This window comes from Oncorhynchus kisutch, linkage group LG11, assembly GCF_002021735.2.
Source record: "Oncorhynchus kisutch isolate 150728-3 linkage group LG11, Okis_V2, whole genome shotgun sequence".
NCBI lineage: Eukaryota > Metazoa > Chordata > Actinopteri > Salmoniformes > Salmonidae > Oncorhynchus > Oncorhynchus kisutch.
This window is the reverse complement of record NC_034184.2, coordinates 66,161,668-66,181,455: the sequence shown is the minus strand read 5'-3', so window position 1 is coordinate 66,181,455 and position 19,788 is coordinate 66,161,668. Positions and strand designations below refer to the sequence as shown.

Here is a 19,788-nt window from a genome sequence, read left to right as displayed (position 1 = left end):
GGTGCCAGGCGCACAGGTTTCTGTAGAGAACTGCAATTCTGCTGGGTTTTTCACGTTCAGTTTCCCATGTGTATCAAGAATCGTCCACCAACCATGGGCCATCATCCCTGTGGAACGCTTTCGACAGCTTGTAGAGTCCATGTCCCGACGAATGAGAAAAAAAGGGGGGGGGGGGTTCAATATTAGGAAGGTGTTCCTAATGTTTGTTATCTCATTGTATGTTGCGAGTGGGAAGCGGGACCAGGTGTGACACTATGTAATTCTATGATTAGACCCATACCATTTTTTGGTAGGTCCCGTACCGGGGAAGAAATGTATTCTACTTTCACCCCTGGAGATAAATTCTGTTCTTAGTACTGCAAAGCCACAGCGCAAAAGTGATAACCAATGTAGAGGGGCTAAGGTTAGAAGTGAATGACAATAGAATACCTTAGTGACTGCTTCCTGTGTCTGAGGTGTGACTTATTGATAGATTCATGTAATAATGTATTTACAAGGCAGATACATATACCGGTTCCCACTTTAGATAAAGAGTTCTACAGCAAACAATGGAGCTGTCTGGGTGGGATACTGTTTTTACAGACCTGCTGAAAATACATATCCATTTTCCCTGGAGGACTTTCAAATACCACATGGAAAGATAAAAAGCTGAGCTCTGACCACGTTCTCCATTTTCCCTGGAGGACTTTACAATTATACCACATGGAAAGATAAAAAGCTGAGCTCTGACCGCGTACTCTAGCATCAAACAGGTAAAATCGAGTTTCACAATTTTTTATAGCAAACACAAGAAACAGAGGGGTGTAGCCGTTGTTTGCATTAATCAAAACATACCTGGGTAAATATGGGCAATATCATTCTGAAAAGAAACCAGCATCTGTTATATCAAACATTTCCCAAAACAACCCTAAGAAAACACTGATAAGATATGGCCCCGTCCCAACTGAAGGTGTGTTTTATTTTGAAGCGGGTCCTGGATTGAGCGGCTCTATTACTCTGCAATCTCTCAGCACCACACCTGCGTGCGCGCACACACACAAACACAAGAACCTGCTTCCGTAGCACAGTAAATAAAATCCCAATGAATGGGGTTGGAAGAAAGCGCCATCTGACACTGCTGGACCTTTCCCTGCCCCTAGTGTCTTCTGTCTCCATTGTAATTAACCTGCTAGAGCACAACCACTTCCACCCACAGTGGAATGCATCCAGATCATCAAGGGGTTGGCTGCTGGAGTGCCCACACTCTTAGGAAAAGGTGGAGAGGAGGAGAGAGGGATACGAGAGGGAGAAGAGGAGAAGAGAGGAAACAGGAACACGAGAGTCCCTTTGACATCCCCCACTGCTGCATGCTGTTTAGCATTAATGACACATTTGATCAGAAGAGGCCCACATTGATGAAAAAGTGCTTCAGTTTGTTTTAATGCCTTAGCATGCAAAGAGAAAGCTTGGTGAGAAAAGATTGGGATGAGCTGACTACTTTGTTTTCGAGGTGCGGAGAGTGCCTCAGCACGCAAGGGCGTATGCTTTGATGAATTTAAAGGCAATGGGGCCCCTGCCAATCTCCCTTCCAAAATGGCAATCTAGACCTACTTCTGTATGTTTTAGCGAGTCTAGGGACTTGCTAAAAGCAGGCTAATTTAGTCAGACAAGCAGAACATATTACACTCTTAGAAAAAAGGGTTCCAAAAGGGTTCTTCTGCTGTCCCCATAGGATAACCATTTTTGGTTACAGGTAAAACCCTGTTTTGTTCCAGGTAGAACCCTTTTGGGTTCCATCTACAACCGTCTGTGAAAGGGTTCTACATGAAACCCAAAAGGGTTATACCTCGAACCAAAAATGGTTCTCAAAACGGTTCCCCTATGGGGAGGGCCAAATAACTATTTTAGGATCTAGAGAGCACCTTTTTCTCTAAGAGTGGACAGTCTATAAAGTGGGTGACAATGACGACCAAACCAGACTTTTATCCTGGTTTATTGAATGTAGGCCTATGGCTGGAAGCGTTTGCACCAAATAAATGGAGACCTCAGCAGCAGTGTGACTTAACATTTTAGGGTAGCGTACAGGCCTCCTCCTATCCCCAAAAAACTAGAATAGTGTAGGCCGGCGGATAGTGATATTTAGACATTTCATCTTACCGTCCAAACGCATTGTATGCAGCTGGCAATACACTTGTATCTCCCATGGACCGGTTCGTTCCTAAAACATTCTCCATTCCGGCTACAACGGCATCAATTTCCTCCTTAACTAGATTTAGTGGTGAGAAGGAGGGAAAAATATGCATACTTTCTTTACATAACACCATTTTCCACCACCATGCTAGAGTGGCTAATGCTAATTCCTGATGTTGCACCCTGCTTTTAGCCAGGGGTAAACATAAGACTGCTGCAACCTGATAGGCTTAACGCGATAGCAACATCCAGGACTAGCATTCCTAGGCATTAGCCACTCTAGCATGGTGGTGGAAAATGGTGTTTCATAAAAATGTATTTCCTCCATATTTTTTTTTACACCTTCTCGCCATTAAATCTAGTTAAGGAGGAAATTGATGTGTTTGCAGCCTGAATGGAGAATGTTTTAAGTACGAACCGGTCCACGGAGAATATGAGTGTATTGCTGGCTGCATACAATGTGTTTGAACAGTAAGATGAAATGACTCAATATCACCATCTGCTGGCCTTTGGGCTAATCTATGTTGTACCGTTTGTAAAACAGGCAGTTGCATTGGATTTATTAGCCTAGTCCTGATTTCAGACCAAGGCTTAAGACTAATCATTTTGTATCTGCATATCAGCTATCCACATGAGTTATTTTGAGCCTATTTGAAATGAGAATCAATGTGTTTACACAGTAGGTATTTCTTCTTCGCTATGATCAGCTTGTCAAAAGTCGACGAATAGGCCTACAGTTGAAATCACTGACTCCTGACAATTCAGCTCACAGAGGGGAACTCCCGGAACGCAGTCGCAAGTAGCCTAATTTCAGTCTATATTGTCCATTTTATTTGTACCTGGCCTGTTTTTAGAATATGGTGTTTGTTAACATGTCATATTCAAATCGAAGCACATTTTTATTTGATAGGAAGTCATTTAGTCTATTTGATCGGAGACACATTTGGATGTAAAAACAACAATGTCTCATAACATTGTCATAAATATGGTCTCCAGTCTGTAGGCTACTGGAAAACCACATAGGCTCCTACTCTTTCTACTACTGGCTACATGATTTATGTTACATTACTTGAGTCTTGGTGGAGTGCAGCAGCGCTGCATCTCTCCAACAGCACCCTGGAGAAGTGCGCTGGGCATGGACAAGATACATTTTGCCCCCTGACTTGTGACCACTGCTTAACATGGGGCGGCATTGGCACTCACCTAAATAGCCCATATGCCACTGGGTGAGAGAAGTTTCCATTGTTTTTGTGCAGAATTATGTTTTATTTTATTTTTATTTGACCTTTATTTAACTAGGCAAGTCAGTTAAGAACAAATTCTTATTTTCAATGACGGCCTAGGAACAGTGGGTTAACTGCCTGTTCAGGGGCAGAACGACAGATTTGTTAAGATGTGAGGTGTGAGGTGTTATGTGTTGTTGGGGGTACATCTTGTTCAGTTTAGCTCGGAAAATGCTGCCCTCGTCAATCTGGTCCGCCTAATCCTGTCCAAGGGGCGGGTCGGCCCTAGCGTAGCCAATCCCAGGTTCTGTTCTTTGCAGCAAACAAGGATGAAGCTCAATGGAGACAGATGGTCGTGATCCCACATCAAGACCACTGTGGATTTACTCACGATGGCCATTACCATTGTGGCAAACAAGCCTGGAGATGGCCCAAACCCCTGAGTGGCCCAATACATCTGGTAGAACCGTTCAAAGCCATCCTCTCTCATTCGAGATTAGCTTCACTCTCTAAGGGACACATTTGAGCTTGAGATCCATGATGCTCATCACTTGAATCTACTCCATTGACACCAATGCATGATGTAAGCGAGGATTCGAGGTACTTGACTTAGGATTCAAATGTGCTCAGAAAGCATAAACACTACAGTGGTAAGACTGCAGTGTATCCCCCAGGATGATTTTGATGCTGCAATCCAGCCCCAGCATCAACAAGACTCATTACATGCAAAAAGGGAAGCCTGTTAGGCTGTTATATTCCACTGTTGTTATGGCAACTCCTCTCAAGAGGTACACTAGTTGGAGAACTCTGTGATTTGGTGGGTGGAGCTATATTGCATGCACTGAGGTCAGCAAACATTGTGGCCAAGCGCTTGGTGTGGCACCAATACGAGGTTGCGTGCCTAAGTCCTAATGTCCTTTTTTCATGGATCTTTACGAAGTCACTTGTAAAGCAGCTGCTGGTTATAGGTTTTTCTGCTGAGTTGATATGAAATGTGTTTGTTTGGAGGCACTACGTTTGTTGCTACATTCAGTTTGGGTGACAACCACCATTGCCATTGGTTATAACTACAATACATGTGTGTATTATACAGTACGTGAGACATAGCCAATGGATATACAGGTAGAATAATGGAAACTAAGTGCATTGAAAGCAGGTGCATTCTGAGTAAGCAATTAATATTCCATATTATGGTCACGTATTAAAAAAATACCATGGCTGTCTCAGTCACCAGATCTCAACCCAATTGAACACTTATTGGAGATTCTGGAGCGGCGCCTGAAACAGCGTTTTCCACCACCATCAACAAAACACCAAATTATGGAATTTCTCATGGAAGAATGGTGTCTCATCCTTCCAATAGAATTCCAGTCACTTGCCAAGGTGCATTGAAGCTGTTCTGGCTCGTGATGCCCAACGCCCTATTAAGACACTGTATGTTGGTGTTTCCTTTATTTTGGCAGTTACCTGCATCTATACTGTATGTGCCTAAAACTTTGCAAATAGCCAGTAGTATCTACTTCATATGTGCATTCAATGTTACGAATCACCAATGTTAATGTGTGCATTACAAATTCTGCCCAACAGATTACACATTTCTTTACAGATTAAAACAAACTTCGAAAACAATGTATTCTTGACTTATTGATGAAAGTCGTGTCCAGCAAATGTAATGAATAATGTCGGGACTTCTACTTGGTGAGAGTCAGAGAAGTGCATCTGTAAGCAGTATCCGATCTCTTTGGTCTCATGCAGAGAGGAGGTTGCAGCACACACACACACATACACACACACACTTCAGCTACTAAAGTGCTGACTGACTCACCGGTACCCCCTGTTGTCCATCAGCACCAGACATTCCAATATCTCCTTTGTCTCCCTGTGAAAGAAAGGAAGAGAGAGATTGAAAGTAAGATTGAAACAGCGTTAGATCGCCTTCATTGTTCGGCACCTTTGTATACAGCTCACGTGCACACCTGGTAATCAGAATTCTTATATAGTTACAGCACGTAAACCTCAGCGCAAAATTGTGACATGTTGCCAATTCATTTGGATCCCACATGCAGCTCAAAGGGAATGTAAGTTAGTGAGTCGCATTGCATGAAGCAGTGGGAGATGAGGTCAATCATTAGAATAATATCAGTATTCCTGTGAGCTCTGTTGTCCGGCAGTTAAAGCCACAGACCTGGGCACACATGTACAGCCTAGGTTACTTCGAGTGGACCCACGGCCTTCTGACTGGTAAACTCTTCTACCTTTCCTGTCTCCTCTTCACTGTCCTATCTCAGGAAAAACTCAAAACCTTTAAAACAAAACAAGGGTTATTTATGCAAATATATATAAAGAATAATATAAGTAATCCTTCCTTATTATTTATTATTTCTGAGCCAAGAGGTGGATCTGGTTTAGACTGTAGGTGGTAAGGTGAGACTGAAATACATGAACCATGAATCACCTCTTGGTAAGTTACACATGTTAGCAGTTGTGGCGGGGACCTTCTATTCTTGTTCCCTTGTCCAGTCTCAATATGGTTCCACTGTACAAAGGCAGTTAGCATCCCATGTGCATGTCCCAGTCAACCGGTGGGCTGACCACAGCTCATGCTTCTATCTTAGTTATCTTTATTTTACCTGGAAAGAAAGAGAAGAGCCCTTATTCTCATCTAAGTGCGAGAGCAGTCCTTGTGGTACTATATTTATAATGTGCTCAAATAGAGAGCTAGCCACGTGGTTGGTTACTGTTACAGCAGTATTGTAGACATACAATGTCTCTCATGAATATGACTTTGCACTAAGTATACTGGCTGATGGAACATGTATTTAAACAATACTGGTAGGGTGGTGAGGGTGAGGAAAGTGGTGAATAAGCTTTGCCTCTGTTATGTTTTTTCTTTTGAAGTGTCCTGCCACGCTGCGCACATAAAAACATACATGCCACCAAACCCTGTAATTACAACAAGAAGACGCCCTGATGTACCAATAAACGGGGTTAGAGACATACATCTTTGTATGCTATAACTGTTAGAAAAAAGACAAGTGCAGAGTTTCTGGTTCAAAAGACAAGGAGGACCCCATGTAAAACTCTAGCGACCAGAATTGTCTTTACAAACGGGGACATAAATAATGGCTAGTGGCTGGGTTTTGTGAATTGAGAGTTGTAAAGAACTAATGTTTTACTGCCATTCAGTTCAAATGAGGATACAGTTGCTCTGAAAAACTAAGCTTACTGTGCTCCCTGTTTTACAAATGAAACAACTGAAAATGAACACAACCTTCTGTTTTGGCACAATGGGCATCTGGAATAGGTTTGTTGTATCCATTTTTGTATCCTTCTTGGGGAGCCAATTTTACTTGTTATTGTTGTTTTCTGAATATTATCTGATCGCAACCAGTTCTAAAATATTAGAGAACATTCCAAACCAGCAATTTGTCAACAAGCGCCAGCCACTTGGGAAAAATGCAATGTGACACAAATTACACACACATATGTCAAACATACAGTAGTACCCTGTATATAGTCTATTTTAATTGGAAGCAAGAGAACAGAAAAGAAAGGTCCAAATTGGTTGAAAAATATAAAGTAGTCACAGGAAATGGGAAAATATGAAATGGGAATATGAGTTCCAAAAGAAGGTAAGCCTAAATATAGCACTGTAAATGTAACTGATATGTACTTTTCAATGGAAGTTGTTTTTTCCTTCAGCAAAAACTCCATAGTCGTGTTCTGTATCCTCTCCAAAGTAATGAAGGGAACCAGATTGACTGTACTCATTAAAAAGTTGCATACATTAGCAAGGGTGAGAAACTTTGAAGTCATAACCTTGAATACACTCCCCATTCTCCTCTCCCTTCAAACAGCACAGCACTTAAATGACTAAGCCGGAAAATAAAACCCACACAGAGGGCCTTGATTTACAATTAAATCAGGATGAAATTTCGGTTCGTATTTGCTAGTTGTGTTTGTGTTTTCACTGAGCTCCCTGATGTAAAACACTGCTTTGCACCGCAGTTATTGATGGAAGGTATTATTCCAGAAGTTCCTACAGAAAGTCTGTCTCATGAAGCCTGCTGTTTGTTTTCGTAATCCCAAGCAGCTACACTGTTTGACTGTGCAGTGTGTTCAGTGGTGGCTACGGCACGAAGCCAGCTTCCCATTATTAGGCTTCTGCTTGTCAATGCCTTTTAATTATGAGGGCTCAAACATTGATTTTGGCAGCTAAATGCTGCATCACAATCATATTAGGGTGGCATTACAAGATATTAGAAAGGGCTCTCTGTGTAGCGACTAGCTAGCCTCTTCATGGGTTTTTTGACGTACTGGACCTGGAACGTGGTTTATATGGGCAATTTTTCAAAAATGGCTGCCTCCTACTGTTGCCTGTATGTACGGAGACTGGACAGACATCGTAAGAGCTGAAACTGCATGTGTTGTCTCGACGCTCAACAACACAAAAAGCGCTTTCTATCCCAGTGTAGGTGTGTGACAACTTCACTCAACACAAACCAACTAAAGCTGGGACTAGGAGTGACAGCACCACTCCCCGGAGCACTCGGCTACACACATTACAGGACTTTTTCCTAATTGCTAGAGGTTCAGGAAACTGAGGCTAGTTGCCCATTTGTGGAATGGTAAAGAGTTTTGAAAAAGCAGGTGGATAACAAGAATGGGAGATGAGTATTCCGTTTTAGAAAAGTGCTGTGTATGTATGCCAAGTTATTAGACAAACATTTCCTGATTTTAAAAAAGCATTTCCTTTCTTCCAGAACCTCTTCCACAAGTCTTCTATGTGAATAGGGCAACAACCACAAAGAATATATAATGCACGTGTTCCATATGTAATTGTATGGCAATAACACTAACAAATCATCAAAACCATGTAAACAGATCATGCTTAGGGATAATACCCTATAATTAAAAGCCAAATTACATTCAGCAGATATTTATTGTGATATGCAACTGGAATCTCAACAAAGGAGTAACATAGGGAGTTACCAAATTACAAGCCTGTTTTTAGAGACTCTGTGTGTCATATTGCCAAAGTAATTAACACCCTCAGTTTTGTTGAGGTATCATGTGGTAAAATTTTCTAGAACATTTACGTTTGAATCAATTAGCAGACACTTATCCAGAGTGGCGTACAGTTAGTGCAGTCATCTGAAGGTAGCTAGGTTAGACAACCACCTAACCCATTATATATAGGCCATCTACTTATAGATATAATGCCCTCCATTGTCTGCCAAGAGTATTAGTAAGAGCTTGTGGTTCCACACAACAACCTCATAGATACATAAGCATCTGTAAATGCATTCAAAGCAATGCTCATAGAATGTCCTCCTTCAGCTAGCAACAATGAACCAGGGAGTTTCATTTGAGGCACCTTTTCCTGAATGACGTCAGAATCCCATTGTAGTGTTACTGAGCTTCCTCGAGTGCTAATCTAATTGGCACTAGTCCTGTAGGGAGGCTTAGCCTAAAACAGAGTGGGCTACAGCTTGGCTTACATTCTGCCAACTTGTTTAATTCAAGGATCAAATCTGGGGTCCTGTTATTGTACGTGTGGGCTACTGAAGCAGCGGGGGAAGGAATCTTGATGTTGGGGCTTTAGCCAGTGATGGTGTTTGTGTGTGTGTGTGTGTGGTGCTGAGAGTAGACATATACACATGTATTACCCATCTGCTACACTACACATCCCCTGGTTAAAGATCCTAACAGATTCATCCCCTGGTTAAAGACCGTAACAGATTCATCCCCTGGTTAAAGATCCTAACAGATTCATCCCCTGGTTAAAGATCCTAACAGATTCATCCCCTGGTTAAAGACCGTAACAGATTCATCCCCTGGTTAAAGACCGTAACAGATTCATCCCCTGGTTAAAGATCCTAACAGATTCATCCCCTGGTTAAAGACCGTAACAGATTCATCCCCTGGTTAAAGATCCTAACAGATTCATCCCCTGGTTAAAGACCGCAACAGATTCATCCCCTGGTTAAAGACCGCAACAGATTCATCCCCTGGTTAAAGACCGCAACAGATTCATCCCCTGGTTAAAGACCGTAACAGATTCATCCCCTGGTTAAAGACCGTAACAGATTCATCCCCTGGTTAAAGATCCTAACAGATTCCTCCCCTGGTTAAAGACCGCAACAGATTCATCCCTGGTTAAAGACCGCAACAGATTCATCCCCTGGTTAAAGACCGCAACAGATTCATCCCCTGGTTAAAGACCGTAACAGATTAATTCCCTGGTTAAAGACCGCAACAGATTAATTCCCTGGTTAAAGACCGTAACAGATTCATCCCCTGGTTAAAGACCGTAACAGATTAATTCCCTGGTTAAAGACCGTAACAGATTAATTCCCTGGTTAAAGGGATACCTCAGGATTTAGGGTAATGAAGCCCTTTATCTACTTCCCCCAAGTGAGATGAACTCATGGATACCATTTTATGTCTCTGCATCCAGTATGAAGGAAGTTAGAGGTACTGTAGTTCTGCGAGCCAATGCTAACGAGCATGCTAGCAGTTACCATAAACTTCCAGTCATTGTACTAACACTAGTTAGCAATTTCGCTAAAGCTAGTTAGCAACTTCCTTCAAACTGCATGCAGAGACATAAAAATGGTAACCACAAGTTCATCTGACTCTGGGGAAGTAGATAAAGGGATTCATTGCCAAAATCCTGAAGTATCCCTGAAGGACCCAAACAGATTCATCCAATATGTGCACACAGACAGACAATCCTTCATGAAATACTAGAGTCTGCCTTTTTAATAATGTATGCATTGAGCATGCATACAAGTACAAAAAAACATGCTCAATGGCTTCAACATGAGGGCCTCAATAAGACATTGTTGAAATTAGACCAGGGATAGTGTAATCGTATATTTTATCCCCAACTATGAAAATGTTTTTGTGGGAGGAATTGCCCTGGTCTATACTTCAGTAAAGTCGTATAAGTCTATAGTATAGGCCTCATTGACATTAATTGGAATAGGCAGCCCGGGTTTCAGTATTGTTTAAAGGACAACTCTGTGTAAATCAACAATATTTACAACACATTTTAGTTTTATATGTCTGTGAAAGTGTGGATAGTGTCGAGATTAAAATGTGCTTGTCTAATTGTGTGTGTGTGTGTGTGTGTGTGTGTGTGCATGTGCGTGTATGTGTGCATGTGTTTTCCTAGGGCAAAAACCTCTCCAATGAAACTGACAGGCCACGTCATAACAGCTAATCACACAACCTAATGATGTGTGCGTTGGATGAAAGAAATTGGGCGAAGGATTTGGCCTGGAATCTGTTTTACTAGCTCATGTGGCATTGTGATATGTTACTGTCCTCTAATCTCAATAGTCATGCATGGGTCATCTTTCTCAGGGATTTTGAAAGAGATGGAAGAAGATAAAGAGGGGAGAGAGATGTCGTGATGAGATGGAGAGATACATAAGGCACTGTGAGTATTAGGTTGGGTAACTGGTGTCCTGGTAAGAGGTCATCCCCCTCCTGATGGTCCAGTGCTCATGGATTTAAGATCTGGGTAAAAACCCACCTTTACCCCTAGCTAAAGGTATCTGCTTAATGACATATTTTTGTTTTATATTTGCATTATATTTAAACACTTCTGTTATTGTATAATTTTTTCATCTCAGACCAACTTTCCTGGAGGCTTCTAAACCAGTAAACTAGACAGAGAAACTACTTCTACTAAATGATAATACATAGAATTTATTTTGCGCTTTTGTTTCAGGCCCTAAGATATTTTGGGTCTGCCAACTGTCATAATTTAGAGATGAGAGATGCAGGGCACATTTAGTCTGGGTACAGTCATTTTTTGTTGTTATTCCTCTGTAATACTACTAGCCACCTAGCAATTTTATGAAGTTGGCCTATAGCTGTGCCCCATCGGATTTGTGCGGTCCATTTTGCCTCTGTGACATGGCGTACAAGGAGTGGAATGTTAGCTAAACATACTGGTACCTAGGCTATGGCAGTTCCATAGAGCAGGCTAAACTGTTTGTTGGAATTCAGAGACCCTGACCTGAGAAGGGATGGGACAAAAGAGGGAGTAAATCTGCCATCCTGGTCGATAAGGGGAAGATATACGTCTGCTGAAGCTAGGTCTAGAGGTGCCCTCTGTAAACATTGTTCTAGCGGAAATCTCCAATAAAAAGGAGAAGATAGTAAAAACCAGGCCAATATCTTGAATGTCTTCTACCGTTTTCCTCCTGAGGTATGTTGGAGTAGCGGAGGTAGTTCAGTGTACCATGATTAGTAACCTTGCCTGAGGGCTTGTTTTAACTCCCAGATGGGACGCAGAGACTTTAGCTCATAGGGTTAACACGATGTTAAAGCACAAAGACCACCTGCGTTCAATACCAAGTCATCACATTGGCATAGGTTAAGTTTCGCTACCGGGTGAAGACTAACATCCTTCACCAAAGCCTAGGTACCCTACAACAATTGCCTGCCATCTAGATGTTATGGAATTAGGCATAACAATAGGTTGCCCAGTCAAGTTTGCTTGTGTGATGCTCCAATGCTGTGGCACCAGTGTCCTGGGATCTCACCTGGCCCTGTCAGTGTCTCTTCTGTCTCTTAGCTCAGTGATAATCACACCATAACCAAAATCAATACACTCCCTGCCCCAGGATACCGTGTTGCTAACTCACCCACCTTGGTATATTTCGACTACCTTGCCTTGTTTTTACCCAAAGAACACAACACAGTGTAACACACAGCAAACACACTCCTAATGTGTGCTCCCAGAGCAAATATTTTGCTAGGTTTGTGAGTCCACTGGAAAAATGGTTGGAGTGAAAATATTTCACCTTGTCCTGCAAAAACCTTGAGAACGAGCCAGCCGCCATGAAACATATCACACAATGCAACCCAAGCAGACTCGTGGACATATCCCATTCATGAGATGTTTGTGGTGATTGATTTCACTTCCCTCCTGTGGGTATAATTATAGTACAATTTCAGTATTGGGTATAATTCCTAATATCAGCAGAAAAGATAGATTTGGGCTAATAGTAAAATGAAAACTAACCCATGGAGATTCTTAAAAACATAAACTCACAAATAAAAGTCTAATAATGGTTGCATTTATACTTGATATACACATGGATATTGACTTTATACATTCATTTAGAAGGTGTGCGTGCTCTCTGTCAGTGAGCAAGCAGGTGTTTGGGTAACAGCCAGGCTAATGGTAAAGCCATGACCTCACAGGCATGCAGTGTGTTACAGTGCAGCAGCTAGACATGTTGTTAACAGGAGGTTGTGAGTATAGTACAGGTACAGGCCTATAGCTTGGCATGGACTGGGTGCTGAGTGGGGGGGTGGCCCTCTGCCAGTAATGTGAAACACCCCCATGACAGGACCCAGGACCCAAGCCACCTGAACTGTCAATGGGGGTGAGTGCATGTCTCATTCAAACTGCCTGAGACTGGAAAGACACGCACGTGCACGCGCGCACACACACACTATTCTATATGCACCATCAGTGTTTCAAATTCACCAGTGGATCTCAGTGTAAAGCAACACTAACTGATTGAATCACGCCATTGGTTTGTTACAATAGTTCTCCAACATGTGTCACAAAAAATAAATAATCACACACACAGTTATACATAATTACACTGACTTCCAGGATCACTAAATCATAATTTCAATGTGATGACTTACTGCAAGTCAAGATTGTGCACTGATTGTGTCCAGATGGGTTGAAGTGAATGAATCTGTACAACAAGTGAATTAATCAATCTGTACAACCCAGTTCAACAATGTCTCTCTCTTTCATTAGAAAAGCAAACTGTATAAGATCCGGTAGCACAAATAACATTACGTAGATGTGTCTCACTGAGTCTGCACTGCCTTGTGATTTGTTCATTTTACCAACTATTACAATGGGCTGAAAGGTAGAGGGGAAAACACTTTCTGACTTTTCCATCCAAACATAATCTTTGTTAGGAGTCACTAATCCAATAAACAGATTTGAATTTCCATGTTGGAGTCAACTGTATGAGAATAGCCCTTTCTGTCCGTCTGTATATACAGATGGACTGATTCCTGTAAATCATTAGGCTGTGCAATGGTCCCTGCAACAGTATCAAGGGAAATGCACTTTATTTATTTTTCTTGCAGTATCTGAGAAAATGCCACTAGTGAACGTTCGCTTGGTCCCAGGACCAGGGAAATCACAGGCTTCTAGCTTGGTCCCAGGACAATCACAGGCTTCTAGCTTGGTCCCAGGACCAGGACAATCACAGGCTTCTAGCTTGGTCCCAGGACCAGGGCAATCACAGGCTTCTAGCTTGGTCCCAGGACCAGGGAAATCACAGGCTTCTAGCTTGGTCCCAGGACCAGGGAAATCACAGGCTTCTAGCTTGGTCCCAGGACCAGGGCAATCACAGGCTTCTAGCTTGGTCCCAGGACCGGGGCAATCACAGGCTTCTAGCTTGGTCCCAGGACCAGGGAAATCACAGGCTTCTAGCTTGGTCCCAGGACCATCACAGGCTTCTAGCTTGGTCCCAGGACCACCACAGGCTTCTAGCTTGGTCCCAGGACCATCACAGGCTTCTAGCTTGGTCCCAGGACCAGGGCAATCACAGGCTTCTAGCTTGGTCCCAGGATCAGGGCAATCACAGGCTTCTAGCTTGGTCCCAGGACCAGGGCAATCACAGGCTTCTAGCTTGGTCCCAGGACCAGGGCAATCACAGGCTTCTAGCTTGGTCCCAGGACCAGGGCAATCACAGACTTCTAGCTTGGTCCCAGGACCAGGGCAATCACAGACTTCTAGCTTGGTCCCAGGACCAGGGCAATCACAGGCTTCTAGCTTGTTGGTTACAAATCCCTCACTCACTTTTCAAGGTGCTTTTCAGGATGAAACACATCCCTGACATGGGTCTTTAACCACTGTGTTCTGGTCCTTTAGTTCTGATGAAAGGCCTCATTTGGGTCTAATAGGACATGTTTAACAATATGACCGGACTGCAATTCTGTTTTGTGTCAATGGAACTGTGCAGTAGCACCCGACATGTGGTTCACATTAGAAACTCAAAGTGTGAACACAACCTTTTGTTATTACTGAGGCAGTGCTCAACCCACACACAGACCGATGGGCCTGTTGGAATTACAGTGTTTCTTGGGTCGCAATTGCATTATAATAACAGGAAAACTGCCAAATTGCTTTGTGGCTGGAATTCAATTGGTATAACATGCACATAACTTCCTTTCCTAGAATGGTCGAAAGTGAATCTCCACAGCGAGCCTTCATGCTTTCTTGTTTGCAAGTTCACAGTGTTGTATTTAACTTATTTCACAACTTGACATACTTCAGATGTGGTCAATCCTGTGTCCTTCGCTTAATTGAATCAAATGATGCCAAGAGAGGCTTGATGGGATTGAATTTCAATCAAAGTAGCAGCATTCCCAGCCATCCATCGAAGGCCAAAGAAGGCATTAGAATATGATTCACTTGGCATCTGGTGCAGAGCACATTATCCTATATGATTCTACTGTACCTCATATTTTCACACGGTACATCATAGAAAAACCACCATGTAGTGAATGTAGTTGCTTGGATAGTATGTTTCATGTAATGTAATGACACAGGAACTACACTGTTAACTAACAAGAAACAGAATGAGTCTTGCTTCCTTTCATTACTGCCTATGCCTCTATAAACAAAAATCAGGTTAAGATCCGCCCATTGTTAATGGAGCAGGAAGTAAAGGATAGGAATCACCTTTGGTCCCACCGGCCCAATCATTCCATCTTTGCCCTGCACTCCTGGTCCCCCCTGTCAGGAAAATAAAAGAAGAAACGGAGCAGAACAGGTCAATACCAAATTCCCCCTCTTCACGTCCCAAATCAAACACAATTACAGAAATTAGCCCCTCCACTCCCACTTCAAACAGGCTGTCTGGTGTATAGACATACAGAGAGGACTGAGGAAGCAGCAAACCCACTCTGCTGTAACCTACACTTTCTCCCATATCTGAGAGAATTACAAAAGAACTGTGGTGTCTCCACTGTGAAGGTAAGAACGGCTAGCCTGGGAATCAAAACGGTTTCAGAGTCAAAGACCTGCTGTGGGTTATGCAGTCAGGTGCATCTCAGAACCACTGCAGTGAGAGAGAATTAGAAGTACTGAAATTTGGATGACAGTTTACTAGCCCCCTTAAACCTACCCAAACCAGAAACCTTGGATAGATGGCAAACCATCGAATTTAACCATGGCAAGGTGACTGGGAATTTGGCTGAATACAAGGCAATCAAACAGGCAAAACGTCAGTATAGAGACAGAGTGGAGTCGCAATTCAACAGCTCAGACACAAGACATATGTGGCAGAGTCTACAGACAATCGACTACAAAGGAAAAACCAGCCACGTCGCGGACACCGATGTCTTGCTTCCAGGTAAGCTAAACCCCTTTTTCTCCCGCTTTGAGGATAACACAGCGAAACCGACCAGCTACCAAAGACTGTGGGCTCTCATTCTCCGTGGTCGACGTAAGACATTTAACCGCGTTAACCCTCGCAAGGCTGCCGGATGAGACGGCATCCCTATCCACGTCCTCAGAGCATATTCAGACCAGCTGGCTGGAGTGTTTACAGACATATTCACTTCGCTGATCCTCAATACAGGGGCCCCACAAGGATACGTGCTCAGCCCCCTCCTGAACACCCTGTTCATCCATGACTGTGTGGCCACACACGCCTCCAACTCAATCATCACGTTTGCAGACAACACAAGTAGTAGTAGTAGGCTTGATTACCAACAAAGACTAGACAGCCTACAGGGAGGAGATGAGGGCCCTGGGAGTGTGGTGCCAGAAAAATAACCTCTCATCCAATGTCAACAAAACAAAGGAGCTGATCGTAGACTTCAGGACACAGCAGAGGGAGCACCCCACTATCCACATCGACGGGACCGCAGTGGAGAAGGTGGAAAGCTTCAAGTTCCTCGGTGTACACATCACTGACAAACTGAAATGGTCCACCCACACAGACAGTGTGGTGAAGAAGGTGCAACAGCGCCTCGTCAACCACAGGAGGCTGAAGAAATGTTGCTTGGCACCTAAAAGCCTCAAACTTTTACAGATGCACAACAGCAACTGCACCGCCCACAACTGCAGGGCTCTCCATAGGGTTGTGCGGTCTGCCCAACACATCATCGGGGGCAAACTCCCTGCCCTACAGGACACCTACAGCACCGGATGTCACAGGAAGGCTAAAAAGATCATCAAGGACAACAACTACCCGAGCCACTGCCTGTTCACCCCGCTATCATCCAGAAGGCGAGGTCAGTACAGGTGCATCAAAGCTGAGACCGAGAGACTGAAAATCAGCTTCTATCTCAAGGCCATCAGAATGTTAAATAGCCATAACTAGCACCTTAGAGGCTGCTGCCCTATATACATAGACTTGAAATCACTGGCCACTTTAATAATTAATAATGGAACACTAATCACTTTAATAATGTTTACATATTTTGCATTACTCATCTCATATGTATATACTGCTTTCTATTCTATTCTATTGTATTTCAGTCTATGCTGCTCCGACATTGCTCATCCAAATATTTATATATTCTTAATTCCATTCCATTCGTTTTACTTTAGATGTGTGTGTATTGTGAAATTGTTAGATATTACTTGTTAGATATTACTGCACTGTTGGAGCTGAAAACACAAGCATTTTCCTACACCCGCAATAACATCTGCTAAACATGTGTATGTGACCAATACAATTTTATTTTATTTTATTTATTCATGCAGTGCATGGTAGTTATTAGTTCTGTCAGTTTGAGCATCTTATGAGATGAGACGTACACTGGAAGCCCTCACCTGTTAGTAATGGGGATTGAGTTGAAGGTTTGCATTTTTTGTGAAGGACTTAAATAAGAATCATTGTAATCGTCTAGGGTGTAGAAGCAGGCAACACATACTATTTTATCAGCAGCTATGTAGACATGGGAGCTTTAAACAAGATCTAACTAAGAAGCCAGGTTCCCGAAACTGACAGACTGCCAAAGATTATGACAAACGACCATATTGGTCAGATGATGATCATAGATAAACAAAGAGTCAAAACCATAACGTACCATTGGTCCAATCTCACCCGGAGGTCCGGTTTGTCCCCTCTCACCCGGAAGTCCCTATATGGACAATGGAGAAGACATGTTGTTACAGGCAAAGTTTCGGTTCATGAAATATTATAGATCTATTGTTATGAAAAGGTCTGGAGACCCAGGCCCAAACTCTTCCTCCCTTACCTTTTTCCCTGGCATTCCAACAGAGCCTAGGTTTAATTGTGAAGTGGCAGGACCCTTGAATTACAAAAGACAATATTTAACAACGCACAGTGAGGCATTGATGAAAAATCTAACTACTCTTGGCATCTGTAGTGTATTACAGTGTTGACTTTTTTTGCTCTGCCCATTTTCTGAAGGTTTTGATATGCTACATGTGAAAATAAATCCCTCCATTTCCTCCCCATCTGGTCTCAAAGGGCCTGCACTTCAACGCAGTTAGACTGTGTTGTTTCCATTGAACCTGACCATCTGTTTAAACCCTCTTAAAACACTAGTCCAGAACAGACAGAACAAGACTGGTATACAGAGCACCATTGTGGTGCTTCAGACAGGGCTGTGGTGGTGGTGTGGGCCGGTTGGCTCCTCTCGTCCCCTGGCACAGTGGGTGAAAGTCGGGTTGGGAGTCTCACCTTTGGTCCTGGCGGGCCCGGTTTCCCCGGCAGTCCTGGATCCCCTCTCTCGCCCTTCATGGACACAAAGTTGGAGCATGTTAGAGTGTTATGCAAAACTCAAACCCTAATATATAAATCCAAATCATGCACATCTACACAGAGGAGGAGGAGCTTACTTTGCCACCTGTCAGGCCTGGAGCTCCGCTGGGTCCTAGTTGGCCCAATTCACCCTGTGTGGGTCAGGAATAAATAAGAAACAAACACTTCTATTGTATGTCTCTCAGATTTAATAGATGTATCATGCTATTAAACATATATTAATGGCACTGCAGCGGTTGCTAATAAAAGAGACAGTCGCACGCTGCTCTTCCTAGCATCATATTTTAGGTGTTGGTCTCTGGGCTTTCCTCAGAGCTTTCAGAACAGTGGTTGCTGCAATGGTGTTGGTAATACTGGCTACTATTGTGGTGGGTTTGATTCCTGCACAGACAACATTAAACTGAATGGATATGCAAACTGTTAGCATAACAACCATAACGGTTTGATTAAAAAAACGGTACTATTGATATTTAATAATACATTATTCCTGAGTGTTACAAGTGTTACAGTTAGCAGTGTTGGACTGTCAAGAAATGCTCACCGTCTCGCCAGGAAACCCAGGTTCTCCAGACCCACCAGGCTCACCCTGGGTTCCCTAGACAAAACAAAAGGCAAGCATGGAGGAAAATAAGCAATCACAGGGTCAGTATAATGTAGTCTATGTCTTGCCTAAGTGGGAAGGCTATCTGTGATTCTCTGTTCCGTTATGTCAAATGATAGGTCAAAAACTCCCCCAAAACTTCTCCCAACATCTGTGGGAGGTAGGTGTGATGGGAGATGGGTACTGTTGTTTTCACGCAATATAAAGAAGATATGAGACGTTGATGTGTACTCACAGGCTTACCGTCAGGGCCTGGTGGTCCTGCTCTTCCTATCTCGCCTCGGAGACCCTGTACAGCCAGTCACAATGGCATTAAAAACTTTACGGGCTCCACAACAAATGGGAATGCGTGATTGATCATGCTACGCAAGTGGGATATACTCAGGAGGATCAGAAAAAAACATTGTTGGAGTGATTTCTCCCTTTCTTTTCTAACTTGTATTGTTTTGAATGAAAGATTGTCCAAATAAATACTGCAGTAATAACGGATGGCCCGTCTAATGATTAATGATCGACAGTGATTCCTGCCGACACACTTCTAGAATGGACCCAATGTAATAAATCACACAGGATGCAGTTGCAGTGCCTGTCGCTGATAACTGAAACGTTTTAAGCTCTGGTGTCAAAAGCTACCTGAGGGGAGGAGACTAACCAATCTATCAGATGTCATTTTCTTTTACAACGAAGCCCAGGAAGCAGACAGACAGAATGAGATGGAGAGAGCGGCAGAGAGAGTGTGTGTCTTGGTATACTGTATGTGTGTGGGAGAGGGTAACCCCCGGAGCGGGTGATGCTATACTGTACCATAGGTCCAGGAGGGCCAGGTGGTCCTGGGCTGCCATTAGCACAGTCACACTCCACTTCCTCCACTGTGGGCTCACGATCCAGGGGACACTGGGACAGATACACACTGAAGTGTGACACTCTAATGCAGACACTAAATGGTTAAAAAGAGCAGAGACAACAAGTCCTCACTCACCCTCTCATCATC

At 43.1% G+C, this 19,788-nt stretch overlaps 1 protein-coding gene across 2 annotated transcripts in view; it reads right to left on the bottom strand.

The window, feature by feature from the left end:
- si:dkey-225n22.4 (collagen alpha-1(XXI) chain) overlaps positions 1–19,788 on the bottom strand; it is a 47,108-nt gene that overhangs the window by 12,390 nt on the left and 14,930 nt on the right. The window contains exons 9-18 of one of the 2 annotated variants that reach the window (XM_031836137.1): positions 19,777–19,788; positions 19,602–19,691; positions 19,033–19,086; positions 18,738–18,791; positions 18,274–18,327; positions 18,116–18,169; positions 17,667–17,720; positions 17,496–17,549; positions 15,136–15,189; positions 5,218–5,271 (exon numbers count right to left, since the gene is read on the bottom strand). In XM_031836137.1, coding sequence (XP_031691997.1) covers positions 5,218–5,271; positions 15,136–15,189; positions 17,496–17,549; positions 17,667–17,720; positions 18,116–18,169; positions 18,274–18,327; positions 18,738–18,791; positions 19,033–19,086; positions 19,602–19,691; positions 19,777–19,788 — 534 coding nt within the window. The remainder of the gene's footprint in view (positions 1–5,217; positions 5,272–15,135; positions 15,190–17,495; positions 17,550–17,666; positions 17,721–18,115; positions 18,170–18,273; positions 18,328–18,737; positions 18,792–19,032; positions 19,087–19,601; positions 19,692–19,776) is intronic. The other variant, XM_031836138.1, reaches the window with a different exon arrangement.